Source organism: Pelmatolapia mariae, linkage group LG14 (genome assembly GCF_036321145.2).
Source record: "Pelmatolapia mariae isolate MD_Pm_ZW linkage group LG14, Pm_UMD_F_2, whole genome shotgun sequence".
NCBI lineage: Eukaryota > Metazoa > Chordata > Actinopteri > Cichliformes > Cichlidae > Pelmatolapia > Pelmatolapia mariae.
In genome coordinates this window covers 8,909,854-8,922,435 of record NC_086239.1, presented here as the reverse complement: position 1 = coordinate 8,922,435, position 12,582 = coordinate 8,909,854, and the positions used below count along the sequence as shown (strand labels likewise).

Below are 12,582 nucleotides of genomic sequence, written 5' to 3'. Positions count from 1 at the left end.
GATACCTGCTTCTCCTTTCATGCTGCATGACTTAATCAGTGTTTTAAGCCTGTTGTTATTGCTCAGCCATGTGCTGCTCTCCCCTCCTCAAGAGTGGAGAGATCCCAGAACAGATCCATGCCAGAATATGAATCACTGCAGATGGAAATAACCGTCTTCTTTTGACTACAGTGGCCTTGACTGAACTGATGTCTTCTAATTTTTCTAGGAAGCACATTGCTTCAGGACAAATATGAATTTTCTGATCATGATTCTTATTATTGCTTATGCAGACATTACGACCATGTAGAACTACACCATAAGCCACGGTGTAAGCCTTAACTGAATTTTTTTTTTTTTTTTTATAAAGGAACACTTGCAAAAGTTTATTTTAACCTGCTAATAAATTTCTTGAGATAATAATATTGGTTTAAGACAAAAAACCCTCAAGTTTTATAAAAAAGATTTTAATACTTTAACTGTATTCCCATCATCATCTTCATCATCATAATCATTCAGAAATACTTCAGCAGTCCAAGCAGAGTGGAGAGGGAGCCGAATGTTTAAAGAGTCCTTTGGCTGCAGCTCCCCTCACACACCGCTGTGACAGACAACACTGTAATAGAAATGCTTACAGAGGACTTTGTGTGTGTGTGCGTGCGTGTGTGTGTGTGCTGCAATGGCTTTCAATGTAGTGTTTACTGCAATGTGTGTGTATGTGCGTGTGTATAGGAAAGATCCTAAGGTAACGGACGCCTGCAGGCGTCTTAAGGAGGTCAGTGGTACGATAGCGAGGCAGACTGGAAGTCATTCATAGTGTTTAGCTTCATGCTGAGGAAGAGCACTAATATTTCAATAAACTCACGTGAAGCTGCAGCCGCCTGGAGTGGCGCGCATAAATATAAAAATAGAATAAGAAAAAACTAACAAAAAAAACTAACAACACAAAAAACAAAAGAACAAAGCTTTAAATAAAGTTTGTGTGTGAAGGGGAGTGTGTGTGTGTGTGTGTGTGTGTCAGTCTCTGACAGTCAAACATGTGTAGGAAGACAGGGAGGAGTGAAGAAGGCGTGCTCACAGGACCCAAGCCCCGTGCTGTGGCAAAAAGTCCGGGATGAGTATTCATCGGTGTGTCTGATCCAATCCCTGGGTCTTCCTGTGGTTCAGCAGGCATGATGGGAAGTGTAGTTTAAAGCATATGTCTCACCCACAGGACACAGTGGAGTCATTTAAAGAGGAGGAAGCACTTCTACTCTGAAAGAGGTATGGCTTAAACCTGTGGGTCCAGACTAACGCATGTGTGTAAGGGTCACATCCACTTGTGTGAGTGTGTGTGTGTGTTTGTGTGCATGTGTGTTGAAGAGTGGAACAGCTACATTGAGGTCAGTGTCTTTCAGTGGGGAATGTAAACTTTTGGAGAAATGTGTCTTTTTTTCTTTAAATAGTGTACCTTCATTACACATATTCAGCCGCACACACACACACGCACACACACACACGCATACATATCCCTCCAAACATATACACACATTCAAACGGCAATTACCCCTCTCTCACACACATACGCACACACATACGCCACATATACACCCCAGCTCCCCCCACAACTAATGTGCATGTATGTCCAGTCCTTGGGTGAGCAGTGGCTCTGCGGGGTGTGCGTGAGGCGGCGGGTGGAGCAGCATGGCCGCGTGAGGGTGCGGGCCAGGATAAGAATGGAGGGACGGTCCTGGGTGGGGAGGATAGCCTGGTTGGGACAGGAGAGCGCCGGGGTAGTCACCCTGCAGGGAGGACATTCCCTGGAGACCTGGTGTGAGAAGAAAGTGGAATATTTACGAGGTTCCTCCAAGATGCAGACGTACAGAAGACCCTTCCCTTCTGTCTTAAATCAGTCTTTTCACATTATTAATGGATTATAGGTTTGCACTGGAAACTATGTGAACCTGACGCAGGTATTCAGTGCAGGTTCGCCTGTTTAGTTCCTCTTAAGCACCTGAATCCTTTGAAATTTGTAACAGCTTTTAATTAAAGCTACAAATAATTATTGATGATAATTCATTGCAATATTCTATAAATCAGGAAACATCCCTGTAAGACTTAAAACAAACTTATGCAGGTTTTAAACACTGCCCTGCTGTACAGCATGTATTTCAGCCCCTGGAACACTGCTGCTGACTTTTAAGAGGTTTTTTAACAACTTTATTTTAGGACACGGGGTTTGGTATTTCAGAGTGGTGTTTAGTGCTGGGCAAAGCTTTTTGTTAATATTAAAATCACAAACTTTAAAACTTTTACTTCAACTAGAAATGAAAAAGAAACAGCCTTTAACATGACACAAAAGAACTGGTGGGTCATTAATTAACTGTAGCCACGCATGTAGTTATATTTTATTTAATATTTATAAATATTTTACCTAATCCATGTTATTTATTTTCATTTATTTTAGTTTCATAATCAGCATTGCTGGTAATTTTCTATAGATTCATACTTCATACTAACTTCTACAGCGAACTGAAAAGACCAAAACTAACATTTCTTAATAATTTCAACTTCCCTCCTTCATTTAGTTCCAAAACCAAAGGCGCCTATTGAGATATAATATATCATAATATAATAACATAATGATTTCCAGATTCAGCTTGGCGCTGCAGTTGTTGGGGGGCGTTTTACAGAGATGGATAACTCCACATTTGGTGTGCTAATGAGTATTTTCAGCAGCACAAACGGTGTGTGTCTGTCAAAATAAACTATAGTGTTTGTGCTCCTAGTGACGAATGCAGTTCAGCTGTATTTAATTCTGCCGTACCTGCTGTTCGAAGCCCGAGGTGGGCCTGGCCGTCAAGCCCGTAGCCCCCGAGAGCCGCGCCCTCCGGGCTGTAGGGACCACCCTGACCTGTGAGACAACACACGCCTTCATACACAAATACACAACAGACACACACTTATATACACACATTTAGGTTTACTGAATGACTGACTAAACACCGACCTGAGCGATTTGACTGATCAATCATTGGCTGGACTATTCTCCTCCTGGCATTGATGAACCTGTATGAAGCATTCAGATAGAGAGAGAGAGAGAGAGAGAGAGAGAGAGAGAGAGAGAGAGAGAGAGAGAGAGAGACCCGTTAATGGAGAAAAAGGCTGACCGGGAGACTATTAACCTTTTCCGTTTTACAACCACTTAACCCTTTCAGAGGACAGAGTAAATCAGCGTTAGGGCAGAGGACGTATCGATCAGCCCTGTGATAATTGATTGATCTGCATTGATTGGATTTGTGTGTGTGTGTGTGTGTGAGTGTACCTGCGGCAGTGGAGGTTAAAATATGTACGCTATGAAAGAACAGAATCTATTATCTTTAACATATGTTTCATGTTTGCATGTGTCTAAAAATTGGAGGAACAAAGCATGGAGAAAACTATTCAGTCAGCAACGGGGAAACGTGTTCATGTGTGTGTGTGTGTGTGTGTGTGTGTGTGTGTGTGTGTGTGCTCAGAGAGTGAATAGGAAAGATGTAAGCACTAAATAATGTGATTATTTGATTATTGGTTTACTATTCCGCTTTATGAACACAGAGCTTGTGAATTACATGGCACTGCAGCTTGGGAAAAATGCTTCCTGTTACATGGCACACTCCAGTAAAGTACATTAAAGGTCTATTATCAAATCACTTTTTTTCTTGTGCACTTTTTAACTGGATTTAAAAAAAATATTTTGGGCTTTGTAGAATAAAAACTTGCAAAAAAAGTTCACAAAGCAAAGTAGCAGCAACATAATTTCAACACAAGATTAAAAAACAGGACATGCTGGCAGGAAGGATCTTAAATCTCCATCAATAGAGCACCACAGAAACGAGTCCTAAAACCCAGAAGTGATATAGCAGTTCTGCACTTCTGGTTTCCTCGTTTGGATTCAGGTCTTTTTGGTTAGAAAGATGAAATAAGGTCTAGCTTTAAGCTTTAGAAATCTGGATGCATGCTCAATCATCCACACATTTGCATAATGACAAAAAATAGCACTACTGACTAACAATGGGCCAATTAACGTCATTACGCTGAACCCAGGTGATGATGGTAAAGTCATGTGATTGCAGCCTAGTTTTGTTTATACCATAATGCCTGTGTTTTACTTTTTCCAATTGCACTTATGCTGCAAAGATCAGAAAAGAGATGTGCATTCATTGACATTAATTTGCTGACATGCCATGAGCTTTTATTTTACACGATAATTAAAGAACAAGAATCTGCTTTGTGCAGAGAAAACAAAGGTGATGCTAACTTCTGGTTTAAACTACAGAAAAAGGAAAAAAAACCTTTCCCTGCCACACTTTAAAGGAACAATGAACGTCAGAGGGGCGGAGCCTAAAGGAGCGTAACTATTGGACAAACAAGTTTTAACCCTGGAACGCAGTTCTGTTCATATAGCACCAAATCACAAAACTAGTCACATGCACAATATGCACAACATGCACAATAAAAATAAATCTTGGCATAAGAAACATAAAATGTAAAGGTTGATGCTTCACATGTAAAAAGGTAACTGATGTTGAGCACACTTACCAGTTGTTGACCTGTAAGATGGTCAGTCCTGTATCCTGTGACAGCTGCTTCTTCTGCTCCTCAGATGGGTACGGATGCTGCAGGAGAACACACGGGGCTCGGGTTAAAGAAATTAAACAGTCCAGACTCTGCGCTGTGATCTTTTCAGCTTTTGTTGAGATTCATCTCGAGGCCTGAATCTAGAATAAAGCGACGTCTGTGAGCTCTCAGCTCGAACATCGATGACCTTCCGTCTGAGCGAACATCTGCACTCACATTTTCACCCTCATCAGCCCCTCTCGCTCTCCATCTCAGTATCTCTCTCTAACTCACACACACGTTTTAATAATTGGAGTGAAGCAACATTTGACCTGCCTCATTTAGTAGCTAATTACCAATCCAAGCAGCTCACCAACAATTACTCACTCCATTTCTGTCGCTTCCACAATTATTCAGCAGCAAGCATATTCACATAATCACTTAATCCCAGATTTTTCATTTAATTTAATTGACCTCCATTATACAGTGGCTTCACCCCTCTTTCTATTCCTGTCATAGATGTTTTGTTCCATGCTAAATCCTCTCTTTCACTAATTACAGCGCGCAGACTTCCTTTGTTTGGTTACCAGTGTGGAAGGATGACTTAACTACCGTTTAAATTCAATATTTTCAAGAGTAATAATTCACTTTAATGTGGAAGGTAGATGAAAAGCCAACCCACCGACAGGTGCTGGAAGAGCCAAGCTCTCATGATGTTTGTGGCCACTTTAGGGAAGATCCCCCTCTTCTTGTTGTTCCTCCTGTCTCTGTCTGTCTCGTCCTCCTCACCTGTGCTGGGAGAGGCCACGCCTCCATCGAGACCATCGCCTGCAGGGAGACCGTGGAATCATCATCATCCTAAATGACTGCCAGCATCTATCATGTCCCAACTCATGCAAGCCCACTAAGCAAATGTGTTTGACCCGAGACAGGCAAACTGCATCAGCTTTAAAACCACACTCTGCTTTCACAAATCAAACTCACCATAACTATTATTTTACAGTTTAGTGTAACTGCTGTGCGTGTCATTCATTTTATGGCTTGGTTAATTTTCTAGAGTTATTGCACTGAAACTATTTTTTCTATCCAGCTTGAAATATTTAATATTGTGAATGACAGAGAAAGGCAGTAATTTGTCTTTAAGAAGCTGAAAGTAAAGAATGTTTCTCATTTTTGTTTAAAAACGCCTGAAGTGATTCATTGATTATCAATGCAGCTACCAGTAGTTATGCATAATACTGGCTTGTTTTAACACACAGTTATTTATATTCTTATTATACACAGTGAATGTGTAACCTGCCTTCCCTGTGTCTGCTTCCTCACTGCAGTGTTTTCTCGTGCACACAGTAGCTCTGTTCAACATTAACTATTGATGTCATGTAAATAATACACATATGATCATGTCTCACGCACAAATGTTCTTTTGCTTTCCATTCTATCTGCCTATATTTTCTGTACTCTAACTCTTTAACCCGGTGGACACCTGCCAGGGAACACCCTTATTTCTCTTCTCTAAACTGAGTGGTTTCTGTCATGTTTCAGGCGTGCTTCCAGTACAAAAGGACTGGCTGTGCATCAGAAGTTAGTGAGAATGACCCCTCCCTATACAGGTTATTAGGACTACCCTCAGAAAAACCTGAAGCCTGCTCTTATGACCATCAAACGAAGTCTTTATAGTTTGATCTGTACCCTCAATGATGCATTGAGGGTACAGAGATTGGGAAAAGAGTTAAATTTAATTTCCTGATGCTTTTAGATATATCATAGCTGTGACTTCCTTTGGCTATTATAATTGGGCAGCTAAGATCTGTGCTTGTCTATGTGTACCTGCATCACTACAGTTGTCTGCTGTGCTGTGTGAAGGTAGGCCACAGGTGCCTGGCGTTCCCAGAGGAGTAGTGGCACATTCATCTGGCTCTCGTAACCACGATGCATTCTGCAGGCACAGGGAAAGATGGAGGACAGAGGTGAGATGAGGAATTCCCAGTACAGGAGGAATAAAAGGGAATTGAGAAACACTAGGGCACTACTCTGGATTCACAGATGGATGTGTGATAAGCATGCCGATCAACATCCAACGTCTTACCTGCTCCGACAGACTGGTACAGGACCCGGTGAAATCCTCCATGTCAGACTTGGATCCACCCTCTCGCTCATCCAGCACAAGGTCTGTGGGCATTTTGCCCTTCAGACAGGTGATGTAGCGATGGCAGAAATTATCACACAGGTCGTGCACCTTGGGAAAGAGATTTTTTTTTTTTTTTTTTTACAGATTTTTACTTAATAACTAATACTAATAATACCTAATAATGAGCTTTAAGCTTTAAGCCTTCCAACAGATTAAAGGACAGGTGCACATATTTCAAATTTAAAGAAATTATAACTATAACAATAAGCCTTTTACAGACTTATTACCTTCCTTGTTTAGTTTAATAAAAAGAAATATGATGCTAAACAAAGATAACATCAACAACATCCAGTCTCACCAACCTTCTCTAACTCCAGTAAATGAAAGCGAAGAACCTGTATGGCCTGGATCATCTGAGGAGGAAAGATGCACTTTAATTATGAAAACATATCCCACAATGCAATATGTGAAATCTGAGTTAAGTGTGATGTTAGTTGGTGCATCATACCAAATTGTCCAGCTCGGGATTGGAAGAAAAAATGGGTTTCTCTGACCGAATCTGCAATACAAAGTCGACCCAGTATTAAAAAATCTGAAAGCAAACAACATCAGCTGAGACCCGGTTCTCTGATTGGGCCTCACAGTCACCGCTCACCTGCTTTGCGAAGGCGGCGATGTCATCGTTGAAGGATTCGGAGGAGCAGACGTCGCTGTGATTGGTCATGCCGGGGAGGTGGGAGGTTGCTGACAGGGAGGTGGAGTCTCGAGGGGAGCAGGTGGCCAGCTCACACTTCTCAAACACTAAGGCCAGCAGTGGAAACAGTGGGTGACTGTACACACACACACACACACACACACACACACACACACACACACACACACACACACACACACACACACACACACACACACACACACACAGAGTTAACAAACTATACATAAACACAGTCACAGTTGACATTCATGTGTTAAGAGAAACTTTAAACCGCAGTATTTATGTTGCACACAGCTATAAACACTCCATGTGTATTTTCATATTCAGCACAAACATATACTTTATGTTAATCTGATAAGAGTGTGCATGTACTTAAAATTTTTCTAGCCACTGGAAGGCTACTAAATCATTTTTTGACACATGCTTACCCGTAGATCTGGTCCTTGTGGTGTTTGAGGGAGTCGGGGATGGTGGGTCCGTACTGCGGGGGAGGAAGCCCCCGGACTTCGTCCCCGTACCCCCCCACCGACATGCCCTCTGACCCTGAGTAGTGCACCAGCTCTTCATACTGAAACACAATTAGATGAAAAGACAGAAAACATGAGACACGTTGGACATCTGTGGCTGTCTGACATCAAATCACACTGGGATTTTATTATGTGGTCGGGCTGTCAGTGGAACGGTCTAATATACAGTTACAGTTACTAGACCTGATGTGGGTTTATATCTGTATGCTTCTGTTTGTGCTGTCATTTATATAAATGGAAAATGACCACATATTGATATTGTAAGTTTGAGTATGTGTGTTAGTGCTATTATAACTAGTAATCCTAGCTAATCTGAAACTAACTGTCGAACCAGTGTTACTGCAGTTTGATGTAATTTATTTACACACATTCATGAGAAAAATGGCCTGGATCATCTGAGGAGGAAAGACGCAGTTTAATTATGAAAAATTGCTTTTTTTTCACTTTGGCAGAAAGATGAGATACTTAAGGAAATTCTAGCAATGCCAGGATCCTAAAACACTCATGAAAGCCAAACAGAAGCAGCAGCAGCAGAGGTGCAAAGCAGTTATCCTCACTACTTGAAAAGTTTACTTTCTGTGAGCTTAGAAGAAGAGGAGGAGATAACAAAAGAAGGCGATGTCATCTTTGAAGAAAGACAGCAAGCCTGTAGCTGCTAATACAGTATCCTGGTTGCATTACTCAGACAAGACAGTAGCTGTGCAGACATCTCTCATGATTTGCTGTGTGACAGCCTCACTGAGGCCCACTTGCAGAGGGAATCATACACAGACATATGTTGCAGACGCAATGACTCACACATGCACAGAGACAATCATGCACTCAGCAGCCCTCAAAATACGTGTCATGAATACACATGTCTGACTCCCTGGTTCCCCCATCTCTCTCTGTCTCTGTGTGAGTTTTATTGAGTTATTGAAACTCAGTCTCTAAGGTGATGTTGCTCAGGTCAGAAGATCTGCTTCTGGGACTCCTGTTACACTCCCAAAGGGCCACTGGGATCAGACAGCACGGGACAAGTGACCCCAGCATGGACACATGCTTACAGTGTTATTTTAACCCAGTCATTAATGTTATGATGCGCTTAGGCTGGTTTTTACTGCGCAGACTGTTTCTGATTTACCACATTATTTTTATATTTATTTTACTCAGAAGTGTCCACTTCCAGATTATCAGTGATGTTTATTTGTAGAGTGCAAAAGCAGATAACCTGCAAGTGGTGAGACAGTGAAACCTGGTATAAAAGCAATTATTCTCCCTCAATGTTAACCTCTGGGAATTACATAAAGTAATGAAACAGAAATTAAATTATTCCTCTTTACACGCATGCACATGCCTTCCATGAAAACCCCTCTTTAGGACCCCTTTGGAGGTCTCCGGACCCCACTTTGGGAACCACTGTCCTAAACGCCTTATCAAATTGTTGCATTTCAGCCTCCCATATGGCCACCGGGATCACAGAAAGCACCTGCTCTGAGGCCCTGTCCCCGGACACCTTCTAGTTTTTATGGAGGCTGGCTATTAACACAATCACCGCTATCGGATTGCGCGTCTCTCTTTACGCACGGCCCCTATCGAGTTTCCGTGCGTCAAGGCGGATCAAAGCGAACAAGTCGAGATGACAAATTCCGCGAATGTTCCCTTTTTTTCAAAAAAGTCACGGAGCCGGTAAACACGATTCAGATGGCAGAACAACATTTTCATTATATTTTTTAAAAAAAAAGTTATAGCTGGCCTAACAGGAGACTTTAAGCTGTCTGACTCTGGTCATATGCGCCACAGTAACGCAAAGTTTTCTAAAAGAGGAAACCTGGAGCAGATGCTGTGTTTCATAAATGTCAGACACTATGTGAAAGTAAAGCTGAGCAAAAGAAGCTAATGTTCTATCAGCGGAGAATAATTTAACTGTAAATATCAATTCTTTCAAACTGAAATTTAAAAACTGTGTTTTAAAACAAGAAACACGCAATTTAAACTATGGGCTTAAAAGTACAAGCCTGCTTTCATTTTACTGGAAAATAACCAAGTGTGGATATTTGTGATAATTTTGTGCTAAACTTCAGATTTTCCCCGCTCTTCTAAAATCAATAAACCTTAAAAATCGCAAAGCGCAAGCAGCGGGCAATACCTTCCACAAGGAAAGAACATAGATTTAGCATATATTTCTATAATACACTGTTTAAAAATTGAATTAATTATTAAATTTGCCTTAGATATGGAAATGATTATCTACAGATTTCCAAAACGAAACCTACATATTTCTTCTGAGGGTAAAATACCCGTACCTGTTGCAGGTTATAGACTGGAGCGCCACAATATAGGCGTGTTTTTCGCAGAGACACATTAAAGCACTGATTTCCATTTGAATTGATTGTTTAATTTTAATTTTTAACTTTTCTGTTTTAATCTGCGTTATTACTGTACGAACCCAAATAAAAACATTTTAACGTTAAATGGAGCAGTGAAAAGCTTCTGTCTCTCAATATACAAATGAGCCATACAGCAAGTATCCATTCTATTTCTGCGATCTGAAAATCTTTCAGTTTCTTTATATGGGCTCTGTGTGCAAGCAGTTCCCGGTACACGTGGTTGTCCATGTTTGGCCCCTGCTGCTCTCGCTGTCTGCGCTGTTTTCACACGGCAGTGATTTTCTGTATACACACTGAATATCTACACTTGCTTTCCTCCATTCAGAGGTCTCTGTCCGCCTGCTGCCCGTCAGCCTATTTCTCCTCCTCCACCACCACCACCATCACCAAGCCTCTGAATCACTGTAGCAAAAAAACTGACCTACTTACCGAGTTGCAGAGCTGCATCTCTTCTCCTCTGCCTCTGAATGACCTCCACTCTAAACCTATCTGACATTAGGCTATACGCAATAAAAAAAAAAATGACATTCTTTTATGGTCCCCACACTGCAAGTTATGCATCGCATAAACTAAACCGAATTTTAACTCGTGAAATAGATTATGGTTGATTAAAAGTGGTGGGCCAAAAAGTTCTCGGAATCAATATCAAATTGATTATAAGTAAGCATTTAGCTGCTATATACAGAATATTTTATGAGGAGTTTTTATAGCATGAAATGATATTAATGTTCTGTCCTTTTCCCTACTAAACATCCACTGCTCTCCTTTCACTGGGCCTTGATTTTTTCTTTTTTATATGTGCCCTGCAAGCAAAGAGGATTTCCTACCATGTGCTCCCTTTGTGACTGTTTTCTAATTACTTCTCTGTAGTGATAAAACGATGTTACCCGACACAGGCTCTGGTCTGCCTCACTCATTAAAAAAAAGAAAAAAGAAAAAAAAAAGAGCAGCCCTACCCTCTTCTCCATGCGACCCGACAGCCAGTCCTACACCGGGGATGATGATGCGCTGCTCGGCTAGCGCAGCGTGCTTTGCTCCCTTCCTCTGCCTTCCGGGGTCCTGGAAATAAAAGTACATTTGTTTTTATATTTATTGTGAATTAAGTTGTAATTGTAAGAACAGCCCATTGGATTCAACAACAGCGTGTGGTATTGGATATAAACACTTAGGACCTGCTCCGTGTGTGTGTGTGTGTGTGTGTGTGTTTACTCCGAGTCCATCGTGCTTTATATAACAACATAACGACGGGACTGGAGGTTTTATGGCCGGCTGATATTCTATGGAGGACCTAATGCTTTATAGTAAGATAATAGCTAATAAACGCTATAATAATCCCAGCAGCCCATTAAACGCTATTGCCGGATGAGGAGGAGTAATGCGAGGCTCAAATAAATGGTGTAAAATGTCCCACCGAGACGTAAACGCTCGCCGTATCCTGTCCTGCTCGGGCCGTGTCCGGTGTAGTCCACAATCCCCCGGTGTGAAAGGGAGCGGCGGCTTCCTGCAGCGCCTCGCCTCCGCCTGGTGCGCGTCTCGCTCCGGATCGCAGAGCGTCGGGATGCTCGGTGCTGTGGAAGACGGACTCACAGACAGCGTCCCTCCTTTCCCCCCAGTTTTCTTCTTCTTCTTCTTTCTTTCCTGGCTCCTCGCGTTTGGCTGTCCGCTCAGCATACGGCGACAGGCTGGAAAATGTCACGGCTGGGAATGAGCAATGGTGTTTTCAGCCTCCAGAGGAGAGAAGGAGGAGGAGGAGGAGGTGCAGAGAAGGAGGAGGTGGAGTGGTGGTGATGGTGATGGTGGCGGTGTGCGGGGAGGTTTCGGAGGGTCAAAACACGACGGGGTCTCTTGCCCCCCCACCCACGCCCCCCTCATCCCTCCTCCTCCTTCTCCCTTTCCTTCTTTTCTCCTCCTCCTTATCCTTATCACACACACAAACGCCAGAGAAGAAGAAGAAGACGCAGACCCCCTCGATCGCTTTTTTGTTTTTATCTCCGCGCTGATTTCACTCCTCCACCCCTCCATCCTCCCCCTGCAGCTGCGCGGTTATCATCTCGGGATAACTGGGGAGAAGAATAGCGATAGCTCACACTGTTTAAGAGAATCTATGAAAATCCAGACACTTTGAAGGTGTGTGATCACCTTCACACACACACACACACACACACACACACACACACACACACACACACACACACACACACACACACACACAACAAAGACATTTCATTAAAAACGGTCTCCCTCTGAAATATGGGCACTTCAATCACATGTGCAACAATTAGGACT

At 42.3% G+C, this 12,582-nt stretch overlaps 1 protein-coding gene across 1 annotated transcript; it reads right to left on the bottom strand.

The window, feature by feature from the left end:
* Positions 1-468: 468 nt before the first annotated feature.
* Positions 469-12,125, bottom strand: meis3 (myeloid ecotropic viral integration site 3). The gene is made up of 13 exons (XM_063493033.1): positions 11,708-12,125; positions 11,253-11,355; positions 7,829-7,968; positions 7,341-7,515; positions 7,194-7,244; positions 7,048-7,098; positions 6,644-6,793; positions 6,385-6,493; positions 5,240-5,385; positions 4,540-4,616; positions 2,969-3,027; positions 2,786-2,872; positions 469-1,786 (listed from the first exon to the last, which is right to left on the bottom strand). Exons 2-13 carry the CDS (start codon positions 11,262-11,264, stop codon positions 1,587-1,589), a joined length of 1,257 nt encoding a protein of 418 aa, XP_063349103.1. The 5' UTR covers positions 11,265-11,355; positions 11,708-12,125; the 3' UTR covers positions 469-1,586.
* Between the last annotated feature and the right edge of the window lie 457 nt (positions 12,126-12,582).

Excerpts from the sequence above, each read along its gene's own strand:
- meis3 (XM_063493033.1), bottom strand. Across the intron at positions 6,494-6,643 it reads GTACCAGTCTGTCGGAGCAG|AATGCATCGTGGTTACGAGA; the intron begins GTAAGACGTTGG and ends CTGTGCCTGCAG. Across the intron at positions 3,028-4,539 it reads ATCTTACAGGTCAACAACTG|GTTCATCAATGCCAGGAGGA; the intron begins GTAAGTGTGCTC and ends TGCTTCATACAG.